General features: G+C 37.6%; 1 protein-coding gene and 1 long non-coding RNA gene across 3 annotated transcripts in view; one reads left to right on the plus strand and one right to left on the minus strand.

The window, feature by feature from the left end:
- Positions 1-5,436: 5,436 nt before the first annotated feature.
- Positions 5,437-19,492, minus strand: part of SCOC (short coiled-coil protein) — a 37,704-nt gene continuing 23,648 nt past the window's right edge. Inside the window, exons 1-5 of one of the 2 annotated variants that reach the window (XM_035023025.1) lie at positions 14,892-14,982; positions 11,224-11,328; positions 8,931-9,002; positions 8,507-8,590; positions 5,437-7,010 (exon numbers count right to left, since the gene is read on the minus strand). In XM_035023025.1, coding sequence (XP_034878916.1) covers positions 6,868-7,010; positions 8,507-8,590; positions 8,931-8,952 — 249 coding nt within the window. In that variant the 5' untranslated portion in view covers positions 8,953-9,002; positions 11,224-11,328; positions 14,892-14,982 and the 3' untranslated portion in view covers positions 5,437-6,867. Of the gene's footprint in view, positions 7,011-8,506; positions 8,591-8,930; positions 9,003-11,223; positions 11,329-14,891; positions 14,983-19,492 lie in introns of those variants that run through there. The other variant, XM_035023026.1, reaches the window with a different exon arrangement.
- Positions 15,247-19,492, plus strand: part of LOC118022299 — a 103,577-nt gene continuing 99,331 nt past the window's right edge. Inside the window, exon 1 of the long non-coding RNA XR_004682455.1 lies at positions 15,247-15,341. This is a non-coding gene — a long non-coding RNA (uncharacterized LOC118022299). The remainder of the gene's footprint in view (positions 15,342-19,492) is intronic.

The raw sequence follows: 19,492 nt of genomic DNA on the forward strand, positions 1-19,492 counted from the left end.
TATTTTAAGAACTTTTTATGTTTGGGTAACAGGCTAGGCCCTTCGCAAGGGGATCCGAATCTTTGAGACCATGGAACTACTTTAATACTAACTATCGAGGGAACTTTACACTAGTTGGGTAATATTTTGGATTTCTTCATGTACATATACAACCCAACCCTCGGCAAGCTCCGACTCAGTTCCCACATGGCCCGCTCCCCAGTCAGACAGAGCGCACGTATAAGGAAAATGAGACTCTCACTTCTCTTCTTACTAAAGTTAAGACAAATAAGCCAGTAATACTATTCACTCCTTATCTCAGAGAGTGAATTGAAAATAAGTGCTTTATTCTCATTGCCGTGTACTGACTTTCATAAACTGGTGGTGGAAAATCTTAACAGTTAACCATAGTTTGTGTTTATTTAATACTAACCAAACTTGACACATCTTGCAAGGACTCCCTTTCTTGCTTTGTATTTGGAACATTCCCAATGAACTAGACATATTGAGTGATTCTAGAGGAGAATGTTTCTGAAAGTAAACTACTTCAGGAGAGAAATCCTTAATTTTATGGAAACCTTCTTGCCTGACAAGTGTCTTGTATGTGAACATTTTTTCCTAAAGATTTATTAAAGCTTTTTTTACTTTCTTGGTTGCAGATTCATTTTAAGGTGAGTGTTTGGTTAAACTCCATGAGCTTGCAGTGGTAGAATCTGGGCAACCCGTTTTGCCAGCTCCCTGCTCCTTCCTGTGGGGATACCCGCTGTGGGTGTATTACAGCTGATAGGTTTAACCAAAACTTAAACTTTTATGTAAATATGTGTGCTAGATCCATGCAGTCGATAAAGCATAGAGTCTTCCTTGATAACAAGATGGCTTTTTCCTTTTACCACCCTATTCTGACTTTGTTTAAAATGACTTAAATTTTATCCTTTTCTCTAATAAAGGAGAAAAAGAAGTGTATTTTGCTTTTATTTTAGTTGGCCTTTTTAGAAGGCTTTTCAACTTGACCAGGCTAATGAGCTTCCTTTTTCTTCAGTATCTTTTTAAGATAGCCTCGCTTCCATTCATCGCTTCTCTAGGAAGACACATATTACTAGGATCAGCAGCCTTTTTGAAGTGTCAGGCCACATTTGCAAGAGACACAGGATGGAACTGCCTCTATGTTACAATTAACCACTAGCAGTGAATTTAATGTATCTTAGAAATTTAGAACAGTAATCCAGAAATGGTTTTTTATAGTATTGTGACTATGTTTTGACTTTAGCAGGATTTAGGGATGAACTATCACATGGCTCATATCAGATAACTACTTCAGTCTCTTATGTAAATGAATAATAGCATTTCTACATAAATTTTAATAATCTCATCCCAAATTTTAGCTCCCATGCATTCTCATAGTATGACAGCTGTGAGGAGTTTCGAAAAGAAAATCCTTAATCTGACATGTCAGATGACGTAGGCTGATGAGAGAGAAAATGTATTTGAGAATGCATTTGGAGTTTGTCTCTGGAAATGCAAATGCATGGAGGAGCAATGGTAGTTTTAGGGAAGGTAGGCAATAGGATGATTGGATCTTTTAACACCTAGCATAGTATCTTACCACATAGTTGGTTTTTGTTCAGTGAATACACTTTTATGTTCTTTGTAAAATTTGGGAATATCCTCAAGTTTTGATAACTTAAACATTTGGTAAGCCATCTATAAATAATACATAAAATCTGGGGCGCCTGGGTGGCTCAGTTGGTTAAGCGACTGCCTTCGGCTCAGGTCATGATCCCATGGTCCTGGGATCGAGTCCCGCATCGGGCTCCCTGCTCAGCAGGGAGTCTGCTTCTCCCCCTGACCCTCCCCACTCTCATGCTCTATCTCATTCTCTCTCTCAAATAAATAAATAAAATCTTTAAAAATAATAATAATACATAAAATCTAAAATACAGTAAATACATTATACAAGTGATTTGATGTAATACTTTAGCTTCTGTCATCACTCCTCCCCATCCACCTCCATTATAAGGTAAATTCAATCCTAAGGCCAACCTAAAGTTCTTGTTATGGTAAATTGTGTTTAAATGCCATGAAGTCTCTATGATTTAAGAGAAATAAACTACAGTTTTGTTTTTCAGCCAGAGTAGCTAAAAGGCTGTTAAGTCATTCTCTCTACCAATTCTTAAATAAACTTGAATGTGATCACATTTTCTGTTCCTTCATGATTTGCAAACGGTCTTAACTAAAGTAATCTCTTGGTCTTCGCTGGTAATTTTGATTGTTTCAGGAATGAAGAAATATCTGCCTGAAAACCACTAGAGGGTGTTAACTCCAGAGGGAAAAACTGACCAGGGAAAGTGAAGAAAGGTTTTACTTTCTTCAGAATTAAGATAGTTTTGCTTTGCTTTGGACCACAAAGTTAATTTTGGATTCTATAATTCACCTCTCATTTTTCTTTTGGAAGAAGGACACGCTCAAAGGGGAAGAGTAATGGACAGGAATAGAAATGTGACATTATAAACTAGTGGGGGTTCTATGCTTAGATGATTTTGGTAACTTTTCTGCAAAAATTTTTGTTGCAAAGAACAAAAAATCTGTGAAAAGCTAAAGTGTTTTCATGTTTGAAACAAAAATTCATTTAGCAGCCAAACCTGACCTCCCCGACAGGCCTTTATCATACTTAGTATTAAATTCATATATTTGTTACAAAAATCTTAATGTATGTGATTACAGGTGCTGTCCCAAACCATATTCATAATTCTTTATGTAATCTGAAAAATTCCAAATTCTGAAACATCTGGTCCCCAGAATTCCACATAAGGGATTGTGATCTATATAGTTAATCGGCTATAAATAAAGTCCAAAGGGAATATAAAGAGGACAAATTCTGAATGGAATGCTATTATCAGTATTGAGGGAGGTCCTACTGGGGGAGAGGTGGTTGAGGAAAGAGCTGTGCTGATTTTCCTGCCAATCATTCCACCAGCATTTAGACTAGAAGTATTAAAGAAAAAATTATTCTGACACTTGTTAAAACAGTGAGGAAGACCTTATTCTAGCTACTACAATAGGTGCCAAAGACTGTCACAGTGGAGGAGAGATACTTCGCTCAACTCCAAATACAGCAAAGACAGCTGGGATTTAAAGTCAGTGAGCAAAATCGGGGGAGAGGGAAAATTACTAAGGAGACATCAAGGGTAGGGGATGCTTGCTAAACTGATTTAACCCTGGAAAACCAGGGTGATCAGATGCTGAGAGTGAGGGAATTCCTTCTAAACCGACTTAGCAGGATTCTTTGGAAAACTGGCAGTCAGGCCAGAGAAGGGCCTCTGAGGTCTAGTCGAAAAGAAGGCTCAGAAGAGGCTGGTTAAAGTTTGGTCACGGAGAGAGTCTATGTCAGAAGCTAGACACAGTCCCTGTGCACACTGTTTACCATCTATATTTCTAATGTAGAAATTGATAGCCTGAAGTGAGATACTGTCATAAGGAAAACAATGTTTAGCATTGGCTTACCTAATTCACATGACAAACAGCTGGGACTTGCATTTCAGGTAATATTTTGTCACCTACTGAGCTGATAGTTCCATGGGTAGCAGTTGGAAAAGTCAGAATGTGAAATGAATTGCCTGGTCCTTGATGTTTTTAGCAAGGCATCACAAGAAAGAATTGACCAGTCTCCCAAGTGGAGATGGAATAGAGAAACATCAGATATTAGGAACCTCAAAGGATTAGAAAGGCAATGCTTCTGTACCCTTCTATACCAAAAAAAGGTCTGTTTTCTTTCTGAGCTGTGGGAGGCTGAGGGGGAAGCCCAGCAAGACCTCTCTGTCACATGGTAAGCCAAACAAAGGGATCCATCCCTGCAGTGATCATCTGGGTGTTAGCATTCCCAGTGCAGTCTTCTTTTCAGTTGGTCTCAAGGTAGCCTCCACTAAAGAGGCAGGGTCCTGTGATGATGAAAGCATACTTTGAGATTTGGTCTAGAGAAGTGCTTGATTGTGATTCCTAACAGGTGGAACTAGAAACAAGAATTTTTGAGGGAACTTTACTTCCAAAGAAACGTGAGCTTGGCCTTAAAACAATGGGCACCAAGCTCATGCCAGCAATAAGCGCACTACTATTTTCACAACTCCCATAAAGGGCAAATTCCCAGCCTCTACTTCAGACAGAGCCATGGAAAGAAGTGGATAAGAATAACTTTCCAGAGTGGAAGCCATTGAGGGTAATGAACAAGGGAGTCTCTTGCCAGAGAGCAGAATCAGGGTCTGATCAAGGAGCTTTTTTTTTTTTTTTTTTTGGTCAGAAACAGCACAAGCAGGGGGAGCGGCAGGCAGGGGGAGAGGGAGAAGCAGGCTCCCCGCTGAGCAAGGAGCCCCTTGCGGGACTCGATCCCAGGATCCTAAGATCACAACCTGAGCAGAAGACACTTAACCAACTGAGCCACCCACGTGTCCCAAGGAACTTCTTTATCATCAGGGACACACTCTTCTTAGGGTTTCCCAGGAATATCCCCACAGTCGCTTTGAATCAATACATGTTTCCCTTTATTCCATTTTCCAAGTTGAGAGGTTTTATTTGGGTTTCCTGTCCTCACTACACCATTATAAATGGGCAGACTTAAGGGTGAGAGGAAATAATTTGCCCATCAGTTTAGACGTTGTCAGACTATTAGAAGCCACATCTACAACTGATGGACCTTGATGAAGATCCTGGATTTTGAGTTGAATCAGTAACTGGTGAGGAGGGGTTGAGTATGTTCTGTGCATGGGAAGAAGGTTGTGCACAGAGACTTAATAGCAAGAGAAGAATGCTGTGGCTGCTAGTCGCTACCAGAATCCTCCATGTGCTTTTACGGTAATAAAGTTATAGCTGGAATATGGCTTCTAGCCAAAGACTACATTTCTCAGCTCCTGCAATCTAGATATAGCTAAGTCTCCTCACCACTGGAATGTAAGAAAACATATGTGCCGTTTCCAGGCAGGCCTAACCCTTTAAACTTTGCATACGTGTCCCATGTAGTTTCTCTGTAAATTAGAATAGTGATTAGTTAGAGTGATTTAGAAGCCATGGCCGAAAATGGCAGAGCTATCCTCAACTCAAGTCCCTGAATCATTATGTGGAACAAAGCCTGCTAGCTTGCAGTGTTTAACATCAAGACCACTAGTTGGGAGAGAAACTTCTATATTATTTTATTAGCATATCTCTTGTTACAGGAGCTTAGCCTAACCTAAAAATTATAACCACCTTTCCCCTGGCAATCCTGGATCTGTCTCTGAATTCTTTGTTTTATTTCAAAAACTTAATGTATAATATCCTATAACATTTGTTTTAATAAAAATATTCCCCTACACATACAGTAACTAGTACTTAAACAAGATACGCTACTTAACCCTGTGGCTTTGAACAACCCTGGATATACCACTACACCATTATACACACCACAGTTACTATATTAACACACACACAATCTCTGAAACAGCTTTTTATTAAACAGCAAAGCAAAATTGCAACACAATTTTAAATGTTTGTAAATTAGGTCACAAAAGGGATGCAAAATATTTGCAGTATAACTATTATATTCATACAGCTAAAGTCATTCATTGAATCGTACACCAATACAAACATAAGATTATTCCAGGATTAAAAGCCCAAATCTAACAACCAAAACTGTATTAGTGGATCTCTTTTCCTATTTAACATTTTAACACTACTTCTGATACTAATTTTCTTACCAGATGGAATCTACAAACTAAATTTTTAGAAACCGTAAAAGAGTGACTAAAACTCTGCAAACCAAGTAGTTAGGTTTACAGAAAATTCTCTAGTATACATGTAAAACGCCCTCATTTTATTATTCATGATTCCGATACTAATACACCCTAAAGGGACTTTGCAAAAGATCTGCTGGGTACTACAAATAAAGGTTAAGACTAAACTCTTTGTAACTGTTCTCTTCCAGATGTGACTGACATAAGGTTAGTCACATTTAATCTACTTTCTCGGAGATACATATATATACATATATCTAGTCTGTGTCAGAGATCACACAAATCTGGAGTAAAAACAATTTGGAGTTGATTACTACTGTTTGCCAGGTACCTTTCCCATCCTATTAATGTTTTTCTCAAAATTTTCTATTCCAAATGTATAACCAGAGCTCATCTTTCCAGATACTAATCTTTCTCCACGTTTTGTGCAAAAGGAAGGTTTTAACAACCAAACCTTCCCAATTTGACAATTCCATTGCAAAGAAAAGTCTTCATATTTATAGCCTCTGTTTTCAACTGATTAAAGAGAAACCAACAATCCTATCTTATTATTAACTATGAGAAGCCCTAACTGAGAAAGTATCTTATTTTAGTAAGTTTCAACAATTCAAGCTCAGGTTACTCTCACAGATGATTAACTATTAAAATTACTTTTACAAATGTAAAACCAATTTTTTCCTTAGGGGAAGGGAAATGGAAAGGAAGAAGCAAATGAAGAAGAGGCACAACATGGTGGACAGGGTACATAAAGCTGTGCGTTCAGTACATGATTTTGGTCACTTTTCACAACACGGTGGTTATTTTCTTGTATCTCTTACTATGCCTATAATAAAAGACAGTGCTAAACTTATAAATCAAAGCAAATTTGATAAAACATTCATTTTCAAGTTTCATAAATATATGCATTTCTAATTATAAAGTCTCTACATTTGCACGTTTTCATAGACTAACATATTATACACAAACTCATGAAGTCTTCCGTTATGCTCTTAATTTTGCCTAGATCTGACATTATCTTCATAAATATTCAATTAAGCCACAAACAAAAGTACTATAACTTTTTAAATCTATCCAGGTTTTAAAGAAAAAAAGATCAGCAGCAATTCCATAAAACAGAAGGGATGTCAATCCCTTACTTTCTTTTGCTTTTTGTGTCAGTTGTTTGAAAAACACTAGAAGCTGACATGAGGTTTTCTATATATTGTCCAAGAACTTGGTTTTCTGATTTTAGCTTCAGATTTTCTTCCTTAACTGCATCTACTCTTGCGGAGAGGTCTGTATTTAAGAATAAAAAAGTCCAGTATCAATAAGATGATGGCAATGACTCCATATTATAAAAGATTTAAAATTCATTCTTAAGAGAGAGAACACAATCTTTAAATTTTCTGCTTTTAAATTCAGGTAACTTTAGAAATTAAGGTAAACAAAGTAAACTGAGTGCAAGTTAATAGCCAAAATTCTTAAAAAGAGATTTCACATTAGACTAAATGTTGGTAAATAGCATCTATGTTGAGTAGTTATTTCTTAAAATGGTTATTTCCATAAGATACGGACTTGGTTTTTAAAATGTGAATTTTGACTCATGTCTTACCAACATAAAAAAACTGTAACATCTTTGTTAGAAATGCTTAAGAAAATGTGGTAGGCAAATACAATTCAATTTATACACTGGATATGGAAAGTCAGTTTCCAAGCAATTGAGCATTTTGTATTTTTACATTTGCAAGAAATTCAAAAGACATAGTTCTTAATGATCAAATAAAACATTCTCTCCATTCACTCATTTAACAACTAAGTATTGGGTGCCCTTTAAGAGCCAGGCACTGTTCTAGAGGCAACTGTAACAAAAGCCCTTGCCCTCACAGAGCTTACATTCTAATGTGCATGTGGGCACATGTGCATTTGGGGGGCTCCAACCAAGTAGGGGTCAGGAGAAAAAAGAAGGGTAAGAGTCCCAGGAAGCAAAAGGGAAGCTGCCTTTTTATATTCATATAGTCAGCGATATTTTGATAAAGGGAATTTGACCAGAGACCTAAAAGAAATGAGGGAATGAGCCATATAGAATGAGAACACCTAAGGGAAAGAGATTCAAGCAGAGAACAGCAACCACTAAGACCCTCAGTAGAAGTTTGCTGAAAGAACAGCAAGGAGGTCAGTGTCTGAGGTAGAATGAATGAGGCAGAGAGTGTGACATGACTGACTCTGAAAGGTAAAAGGAGGTAACAGATTTCCAGAGAGTAACCTGGCTTTTATTAACTGTGAAATGGGAAGCCAGTGAAATGACATGATCTGCTCACCCTGCTATTAAAACAAAACACCCACAACCTCTTAATTTCATTAAAAACCAAGATGTTTCAGTGGTAGTATTAATTTTATGTAAGACATTCAGAAAATGAAAAAACTCAGATCAACCCACTTTTAATCTCTGAAGCTAAAACACTTTTAAAGTAAAAACTTTAGTATAAGCTTTATTAAAGTGGACTTAGTAATAACACAATGCAGGGGCTGAAGGGGCTCTCATGTAATAAACAGCATTACATTAACCCCAGAGGGATGCACAGGAACACTATTTGACTTTCTTACTGAAGCACATCTGTTCTTTCAAATCACTAGCCAAAGCTGCAGGCAGGAGGGAAAAGAAACTATTGAAATGGACTTTGAAATTTATACTTTTAAAAACTGGGGACACGCTAACAAAATTTAGCAAAACAAATGCTTACCATTTCAACTAATTAGATATTATCCAAGAAAACTACAAAATGGAAGCTAACCTTCAAGTGTGTGTTGAAGTTCCAACACTTGATTAATAAGTCGTGTTTTTTCCTCCAGTTCCACCTGATTTTCAGCATCCACTGCTGTAATACAAAGGTTCAGATTTACTATTAATTAACATTAGGTACCATCTGTGTGGTGTAGCACTTAAAGATATGCAAAATTTTTTATATTCATTATCTTACTTGACTTAAACAAGAGCCCTGTACAGGAAACAGTTAGATGCCCACATGGCAGAAAAGGACACCAAGGTGAAGATAAATTGTTTTGCCATTATCAATCCTTTCTAGAACTAGAAAGGATATAAGTAAATTAGCCAAATCCAAGCCTCTAAATATTGCTTCTCTGTTCTTTCCATTGCTTAATTAAGCCAAAAGCATCCACAAAACCAGGAACTCAGAAAAAGGAAAATAAAGCACATACCATCCATGTCAGCATTCATCATCTCGGGTAACAAGCTTTTGGGTCTTGGGTACAAAATCCTTGATGAATGGTCTGCAATAAGAGAAAGTTAGAAACAGAAACATATAGCAATGAAATACCACTGTACATTTATTAAATTTTTTAAAGGAGATAATGATCAAAGTTATGGAAGAACAAATACAAAATATTAGAAATTTTAAATATGTTATCTTCTTGGAAAGCAGTATGGTAATAACTTATACTCACAAAAACATTTAAATATTTTTTAATAAGCAATTTTGTTCTTGGAAATTTAACCTAAGGAAAATTACAAAGAAGGAAAAAAATTATATACATAAAAATTCACTTCAACCTTATTTACAACCCATGAAATTGGAAACAACAGAAACTGTCCATTCAGAGTCTAGTTAATAACTGTAGTTTCTAATCTCGTGGCTACTAAAAATAATTATGATGACTATAACATGGAAGAATGTTTACAAAATTGTGTATTCACTGATGTAAATTATGTAAAATACACATAAATACAAATAAAGAGAACAGCAAAATGAAAAAAGCTCTTATGTTAAGGATGATGATAGGGATAAAGACAAATCTCTTTAAAAATATTTTTCATTATTAAAGAATTACTTTACAGGAGCGCCTGGGTGGCTCAGTCGTTAAGCGTCTGCCTTCAGCTCAGGTCATGATCCCAGGGTCCTGGGATCGAGCCCCACATCGGGCTCCCTGCTCCGCGGGGAAGCCTGCTTCTCCCTCTCCCACTCCCCCTGCTTGTGTTCCCTCTCTCGCTGTGTCTCTCTCTGTCAAATAAATAAATAAAATCTTTAAAAAATAAAAATAAAAAAATAAAGTATTACTTTACATATGCCGTTTAATACTTTTAATTGATAAAGTTCAAGAGAAAAATACTAGCTATCTGAAACACTAGTACGGGAAAAATGAAAAATATCAATTTGTTACCTCCTGGTTATGGTTAAAACAGATTAATTAGGATGTGTATAAGGAAATAAATATCAACATTTTATTGTTTCTGTAAAAGGTTCCAAAATATTGGGGCACTTGGGTGGCTCAGTTGGTTAAGCATCTAACTCTTGATTTCGGTTCAGGTCCTGATCTCAGGATCATGAGATCAAGCCCCGTGATAGGCTTCACACTTAGTACAAAGTCTGCTTAAGATTCTCTGTCTTCTCCCTCTGCCCAACCCTCCACCCACAGATGTGTTCTCTCTAAAAATTTCCAAAATATTAAAACATAAAATTCCTGTGAAACATGTTCTGCTCTATAGCTAACATTCATTTCATATTCAGTGTGCTCAAGATTTTTAAATAAGCCAGATTATTACTGGAAACCGATCTGGTAAGCAATCTAATCTACTCACTGAAGCAATTTAGACCTGTCAATATTGTTACTCTTTCAACAAATTATTTATAGAGCACCTTTTATACCAAAGCATTCTTATGCCTCTATATGCTAAATAGTAGAACCCCGACCTACTGAACAAGGATGTCTACATTCTAGAACTAGAATCATAAGAGTTATCAGTGTATTGAATATTCCCTCACAGTTTCAGTTAATAAAATTGTGTGACACTTCAGATACTAGCATGAACGTGAAAATAAAATGCTCAGTGTATGTATAAACTACCTCTGAAATAAGAGATCACTTGTCTATGTAAACATCCTTTACATAGCATTATTAAAGAATTAGCTAGCTACAAATGGTATAAAACTGACCTAATGTTTAATAATTATCTACTCTGAGTCTTCTAGCATCTATCTACTTATCTAGCATTAGAGCTACTTTCCCTCAAATTGTTTTCATATGGCTTTAATTCTCAGGTTCTTTGTACTTCTGAGAAAGTTCACACATATATATGGGATATAATATGTACATACTATATACATGTTACATCTGCATTATACATATGTAATATATCACGTACATAATATGTAATATGCATATAAACTTTTTCTGAAGTACAAAGAACCTGAGAAGTAAAACCATGTGAAAAAGATGTAATATATATAGTTACATATATATTATATACTATATGTAATATATAAACATATATTAATATGTAATACATATTAGTACATCTACATGAATCCAAGTAGACTGATTACTAAAAATCTCTTAAAAAATTCTTTATATTATTCAACTTCAAAAATTATCCTTCTCCATTCAGTCGACAACATATTGCTTTATAACTGAAGAGGTGGCGTGTTAGCAGTGAAAACTTTATTTGGCACTTGACATAGCGAAGAGCACTTTTCCTACCATTTCAGCTACTGACCTGGCTAATACAGGTCTGGGATGGATGACATAGGCAACAGCCAAAAGCAAAAGTGATCCTGGGAGTACTCAGCAACAGTAGCCTGCAGCTTGGCTATTTCCCCTGCTAAATAATATACAAAAGTGCTTCAAAATCCTAATATTTAGTGTTTTTAAGAATACAGAACAAAATTTTCATGACAGCTGAGAAGAGTTATAAAATACACAAGCAAAGCAACATGTAATCATGCAATCAATGCAACTGACTTTGAAACTAGGTTTAGTATAGGGATGTGGAATACTTCTTTTGCCTATGTTTCAGTCTAACACTAAAATTAAACCAAAAATTCTTCTACAAAAGTAAAGTGTTCCAAATTGATCAATGTAATAATGAAGCCAGTTTCTGAAATTTTGTCCACAAGGAACCCAAACGATAGAAAATCTTTGTATGGTTATCAACAGTTTGACTTCATCTGAAAAAAAATGAAAGAAAAAAAGGCAGAAAAATGGGGTGGAGGAGGCTTATTAGAGGGAAAATGAAGCTTAGAAACACACATTGAAGACTGGGGTGGAGGCAAGAGCACAAAAGCCCAGTGGGCACAAGGACAGTGCTATGCGATATACAACACAACCCATGAGAACACTATTCACATCATAGTCTGTGTAAGATTGCACCTCGAGGATTGTACAGTGCAAAATCTGCCAACTCTCTGTGGCAGCCCTGTGCAAAAGGGTATTCATGACTCTTCAGTGAAGCAGACAAGAGCACTGCCAGCTACCTCTGCGCAGTAAGAAAGACAAACAGCAATTTTCTCGTATTCTGATGTGATTAAACAGGCTAGCCTCAAAATGCTATTCTTGTATATATTCAAGGTCTTCCAGTAAATTTAGAGCAATAAGCTGATTTATTATATATATATAAGATCAGAAGGTTCACTGAGTTGTTTTTTTTTTAATATTTTATTTATTTGACAGAGAGGGAACACAAGCAGGGGGAGTGGGAGAGGGAGAAGCAGGCTTCCCGCCGAGCAGGGAGCCCAATGCGGGGCTCGATCCCAAGACCCTGGGATCATGACCTGAGCCGAAGGCAGACAATGGCTGAGCCACCCAGGCACCCCTTATTGAGCTCTTTATATCAAAGTATTTTAGCCACAGATTTTCTTTCAAAATAGGATCAATCCTCAAACCTCACAATGTCTACATAGGCACAGGTACTATGCCATAATATGCACTTAATACCAGACTGAGTTTTTCAACTATAAAACTCAGTCTTTTTCTCAGTCTATAGTTGCTATCACATCAATCCAATTTCATGTGAAATGTGCTTTTAAGAGTTCATTTTTGGGGTGCCTGGATGGCTCAGTTGGTTAAGCATCCTACTCTTGATCTCAGGGTCCTGATTTCAAACCCCGCATTGGGCTCCGCACTGGGCTCCACACTGGGCGTGGAGCCAACTTAATAAAAAATTTAAAAAAAAAAGAAAGAAAGAAAAGAAAAGAAAGAGAAAAAAGAGTTCATTTTCAATTCCTTCTGTTCCTGTACAAAAATGCAAAGCCGATGTGAAAAGAAAATCCAGACCAAAGTATCTCAAGCATGAGGACAATGAAAGGAGAGTGGGGTTCTAAGGCTGATCTGTTTATCCTAAAGCTGCCTTCATTCCGAAATGGATATGGTTCTCCCAGATCTGTCACCTCTGACCTAAGCCTGGGTTGAATCTGAAAAGCTTTTATCAAAAATCACAGTACGTTCTGGGCCTATTTTCATCTAGCCTTGGTTGGTAGAAGAGAATCTAGAATTATTTTGGTAATTTAAGTCCAGGAAGCAAAAAGTACGGAGAGAACAAGAGTCAGAAAGTGTGACAATCATTAGGATGGACCCATTTTTCCATGCCCACATACCTGTGATCAAAGACTACTGTTTTACCAAAGGAGACCTCTACCTTCTCTTATAGTACCCTGAACAGTACCACTGTTAAGAAGCAGTTTAGCGCAGTGATAAAGGACATAAATTTATATTACCTGGACTTAAATCCTAGCTCTGCTACTTATAAGCTCTGGAAACTTGAGCAAGGTTAACATCTCAGCCTCAGTTTCCTCATCTGTTAAACGAGGGTAAGAGTATGTACCTCATATTTTTGTTGTAAGAACGAGTTGATATATATAACTTGCAATGGTATCTCATACATAGAAGGTATTCAATAATGTTAGCTATTATCTCCTCTACCTTTTGGCTCTAATTCAGGCCACAAAAAGAAATTTTGGTAAAATCATCTGGTCTAGCTGCCTCATTTTACAAATAAACCGAGGCCAAAGATAATAACGGCTTACCCAAAATCACTACTAGGCTAGTTTTTTCCATCACACCACCACAGGTATGCTCTGAGACCTAAGATTTTGAGACTTTTTCCTGATATCCATCCAACTTCAACCACCCAACTTCTCAGCATCTAAAACTGATTTTCATGTCATCTGCTTACTAGTGAACAAGTAAGACTACTAAAATAATGTCATTGCTCATTAATATACTAAATGCTTTACATATATTATTAGTTCATCCAATCAACAGAAGGGCATTGTGATTTATATTTGTGGGTACTATACCTCAGAAAGGCTCTGTATCTGCCTTAGACTTCACAGCCAACGTTTGTACCAAGATGTTGAAAGCAGGTCTAACTATAAAGTCCCTGTTTTTTCCATTGTATAATGGAAATACAGCCCTAATCTATATTTGCCAAATATTTTGCAATCTTTGATGTTACATTCCTTTGATATTTTACGAAGCAACTGAAGATAAATTTCATTCCATTCAAGCTGCATCAACTTTCAAAATGGTTTGTCTGTTCAAGTTTTGAATTGTTCTGGTCAGACAAATCCAGTTTCAAGATTCCACAAGATTAAGGGATTGGCCAAATGAGGACTGGAACGGAAGCTAGATCCCCAGAGAATGGCTAGCTACAGTGAATTTAATCAATGAGTACAGGCACAGAATATATAGGCATAGCTTAGGATCCTCAGGCACAGACATACAGTGCTGGGGACATAGCACAGCAGGTCCTTAACATTGCTACGTCATAGTAGTGGAATCGATATATTGTATAACAAAAGTCCTGCCTTTCGGAAGGCACCTTCTTTCTCCTTTTCGGTCCTAACTCCCCAAAACTTGCTCGGCAGGATCCTTGAGGGAAGCCCAAGTAGAAACTAACCCGGGGGCTCCTTTCGGTGCCAGGAAAGCTGTCGCCAGCCCTTATTTTACCGCTCGCTCGCCACCCTCCCCGCCTTGGCGTCCTCTCCTCCCACCTCCCGGGCTCTCGGCAGAGCAACCACGGACAAGTGCAGGCGTGCCAGGTCCATCCCGCCCAAACGCCCCTCTGCAGTCCCAATTCAGAGCGGGAGGCTGGACAGCGGCCTTCGACTGAGAGGCGGGAGAAGGCGGCGGGAGGTCCGCCTCAGGGACGGGAGCAACCCCTCCCCCAAAGAACAACTGGGCCCAATAATGAGATGAGGAGGTTGCGCAGAGGTTCTTCACGGAGTCAGGCCTGAGGCGCCCACCAAATGCCCAGGCCGCTCTTCCCGGGCGCCTGGTGCCCCGGGCCGCGTCCAGCCCTCCCCGCCCTCCAGTTCCTCGGCTGTACCGAGGTCGCAACTCCAGTCGCCCGGGGCCAGGCCCTCCGCTGCCCACGACTGCCCTCACCTGCCGTTGAAGGCTCTGGGAGTAGGAGGGATCGGGAAGACGCCTCAGGCCCCAACACTTGGATCAACTGGTACCGGCAGCCCCGCCCTCTGCGCCCACAGAGCGTGCGCCGTGTCGGGAGTCCCGCCCCGTCCCGCCCCGTCCCGCCCCATCGCCCACCAATCCCCACTCAAGAAGGTACGCCTGCGCATTAGCAGTACGACGCCCCAATCGTCCTTTGTCAAAGCCCGAGGATCCACCTTTTGCCCTAACAAAAAGGACGTTGGCATCCAATCAGGATTGAGGCTGTTGTGGGCGGGTCTGGTAAAAGCAACAGCCAATGACAGTACAGAAGCGAAGTTAAGCGTGAGAAAACCAGTCCAAAGAAAGCGGCTCTTCAGTCTCAGCAGGAGCCAGAAAATTGGGATCAGAAAGCCAGTATGGAAAATTTTGACAGCTGTCAGGAAGGAGGTTGGTAAAATCAAATGCTGGGGGAGAGGGAAATCATTCAAATTTAAGAAAAGGGCATTTGTGGACATAATGGATAAAGCCAGTGCAATACCGAGGTACCTCAATTCTAAAAGCAGACTTTTCCGTATTTTTTAACGTCCCAAATCGGAAAGTTCGTAAGTACACCCCTAGTGGATTGTTCATCTCCACATCCTTTCCAAACGATTATTACATCCATAGTGCACTTGACCATTTAAGAATATTTTAGAATTGAGAAAATACCTTAATATAGAGCTTTCGCTCACCTTACCTCATTTTGATTCTCACAGCAACCCACAGAAAAAAACGGAAGCTTAAGAATAAATGCCTTGCTCCAGGTCATACATGCAGTGTGAAATGCTGTGGCCAGGCTTTGGCATGTAATGTAATCTGGCTTGATAGCGTTCATTGATATCTAGCGCTTGACACAAAGCGGCATCCTGCTTGTGCTTAATATTTGTTGAGTACAAGGTAGTAATACTACATTGTTTTGGCTTCGGCACATTCTCCTGCGTTGTAGAGGTGAGCCTGTGTCTGTCTGTTTCTTGACTTTTCACTTCTGCTTCAGTTTGCTGACATACCGCCTTAATCTTTTTAAGGAATATATAAAAAATCTTCCATTCAGTATTTGAGAAGTATACGTTTGGCTGGACTGTGATACGTAATTTGAGAAAATGTACTAGAATGCAACACAGGACCTAAATAAATGGAAAATAAGAAAGAAAGGCCCAGGGTATATCCAATAGGAGTGTCAAAAAGAGAAACTAGAGAGAATGGCTGTGAGCAGTATTCAAAGAATGATAACTAAGAATTTTTCAGGATTGTGGAATATTTGAGTGCTCAGATTCAGGAAGCACTTATTCTTGAGCAGGTTTAAAACAAAGAATTCCATATGTGGATATATCCTGATGAAACTGCAGAACACCAAAGACTAAGAACTATTAAAAGCAACTTTTTTTTTGTTGTTAGAGCACCTTTTTTTTCTTTTTAGTTTTAAATAGAGTAAAATATACATAACGCAAAAAATTTATCATCTTAACTATTTTAAAGTGTACAGTTCAGTAGTGTTGAATATATTCACATTGTCGTGCAACCAATCTCCATAACACTTTTCATCTTGCAAAACTGAAAGTATACCCATTAAAAAACAACTTCGCATTTATCTCTCCCCCCAGCACCTGGCAACTGCCATTCTTTCTGTCTCTATGAATATGACGACTTTAGGTACCTCATGTACGTGGAATCTCTTACAGTATTTATCTTTTTGTGACTGACTTATTTCACTTAGCATGACATCCTGAAGGCTCATCCATATTGTAGCATGTGTCAGAATTTCCTTCCTTTTTAAGGCTGAATAACGTTCCATTGTAGGTATATACCACATTTTGTTTATTCATTCATCTGCTGATGGACACTTGGGTTGCTTCCAACTTTTAGTTATTGTGAATGCTACTATGAACATGATGTGTGCAAATATCTCTTTGAGACCCTCTCGTCAATTCTTTTGGGTATATATCCAGAAGTGGAATTACTGAATTATATGGTAATTCTATTTTAAAAGCAACTTTTTAAAATGTGGTGATGACACAAGAATAGACAAAAAGAAATTAGAGTACCTGTACCTGGAAGTTGGTATACACTAAAAGTGTCTGATAAGAAATAAGTGTTGGGCAGGTTGTGGGAAAGAACTATGCATGACTCTTGAAAGTGTAAATGGTACAATAATTTTGTTGTTTCTGTGGTTGTTTTGTTTTTTGTTTTTTTTGTTTTTTTGAGAGAAAGAGAGAGAGGAGGGGCATACAGAAAGTAAGAGAGAGAAGCCCAAGCAGGCTCCACACCCAGTGCCAAGCCCTATGTGGGGACGCTTGATCCCATGACCTGGAGATCATGACCTGAGTTGAAATCAAGAGTCAGACACTTAGCCAACTGAGCCACCCAGGTGCCCCGGTATAATAACTATGTTAATTGGCTATAGAAAAGACAAATGATGGTGGTTCTAGTTAGATTGGCTATTCATATAAAAAATGAAATTAGATTCTGACCTCCACCACAAATAAAACTCAATTCCAAATGAAGTAAATGTGAAAAAAACCCTCTAAACTTTTAGAAAACGGATGTCTTTATGACATCACCTTAAGGAAGAAGTTGTTAAACCAGACAAAACAGTACCATTCGTTAATCAAAAAGATTAAATTTTGATTGTTTTATAAACAGAAGAGATAAAAGTTTTCAAAACAGAAGAGAAGATAATTTTAATCAAGTGAAAAACCACAGACTGGGAGAATATAGTTAAGCTCTGAAAATATAAAGAATTCTAACAATTTAATATAAAAACTTATTCATATAACCCAAATAAGCAACTCACAGAAGAGGAAAACTGAATAACCAGAAAGATCTTTTTTTAAATGCTCACCTTCACTAGTAATCAGGGGAATTCATATTAAAACAAGATAACGGGGTCAGTTCCTTTAAGAAGATGCAAAATCCTAATAGTGCTATAAAATAGCACTGAAGCAAAAACTGATAGAACTGAAATAAGAAACTAACCCACAATGCATTTGGAGAGTTCATCTCTCCCCTCTCTGTAATTTGTAAAGCAATATACAGAAAATTAGTAAGGATACAGAACTCAGGCTTCAAGCTTGGCTTACACATTAGCATCACCTGGGAATCTCTTAAGAATTCTAAAGAACAGGCTACACCCCATACATATTAAATCACAATCTCTAGGGTTGGGATATAGGCATTAAGGAGATTCAAAGGTGATTTCAACAGAGTGCAGGCAAATTTGGGAACTATTGATATAGAAAACCTTAACAGTCCTATCAACCAATATGACCTAATTGATACAGAAAATTCCACTCAATAACTAGAACATACCTTCTTTTCAAATGTACATGGAATATTCAAGAAAATGGAACATATTCACTATCATGAAACAAACCTCAACAAATTTAAAATAGTTGAAATCATATAAAATATTTTCTCTGCGCACAGGGGAATTAAACTAGAAATTAATAACAAAGATATTTGTAAAAAATTTGGAAATTAAGTAATTATATAAATTCTACACAAACTCTTTGAGAAAATAAAATATGAAAGAATACTTTTCAACCTTTTTTATAAGAACAATGTTACCTTGATTCCAAAACCAGACAAAGACATTAAAAGACATAAAACTGAACATACACACGAAAGTCCTTAACATGTTTTTAGGAAATCAAATCCAACAATTGCCCCTAGACAGAGAGCCTAGAAAGTTGTGATTCTGGCCCCATGAATTTCACTTCTCTCATAGATTATGGCCTAAAGCTAATTCTAAAATTCTTATGGAGGGCGCCTGGGTGGCTCAGTTGGTTAAGCGACTGCCTTCGGCTCAGGTCATGATCCTGGAGTCCCTGGATCGAGTCCCGCATTGGGCTCCCTGCTCAGCTAGGAGCCTGCTTTTTCCTCTAACCCTCCCCCCTCTCATGTACTCGCTCTCTCTCATTCTCTCTCTCTCTCAAATAAATAAAATCTTTTAAAAAAATAAAAAATAAAAAAAAATAAAATTCATATGGAAAAACAAAAGATCCAGAATAACAATTCTGTAACAGAACCACAAAGTTAGAGGACTTATACTACCTTACTTCAAGTCTTATTATAAAGCTAAAGCAATGAAATAAATGGAGTATTGTTACAGACACATAGATAAATGAAACAATAGAATTTAGGAATAAACCCACACATAATATGGTCAATTGATTTTCACAATGGTACCAAGGTATTTCCATGAGATAGGATAGGCTTTTTTTCCCCAATAAGCTGGAACAACTGGATATCAGTATGGAGAAAAGAAACTGAACCTCAACTCCTTCATTATTAGCATACACAAAAAATGTTAATTCAGAATGGATCATAAACTGAAACATAAAAGCTAGAATTATAATCTTCTAGAAGAAGCCAAAGAAAAAAAAATATTTTTTTGAGAACAGTTACAAAACAAAACAAAACACCCAATCAAACAAACCTTTAAAAGAAAAAGAATGATTCATTGAACTTGGTAAAAATTAAAAATTTCTGCTCTTTGAAAGACGCCATTGAGAAAATAAAAGACAATTTATAGACTGGGGAAAATAGCCATAATACATGAT

The sequence above is a fragment of the Mirounga leonina genome, unplaced genomic scaffold (assembly GCF_011800145.1).
Source record: "Mirounga leonina isolate KUSES-001 unplaced genomic scaffold, KU_Mleo_1.0 Mir_176, whole genome shotgun sequence".
NCBI lineage: Eukaryota > Metazoa > Chordata > Mammalia > Carnivora > Phocidae > Mirounga > Mirounga leonina.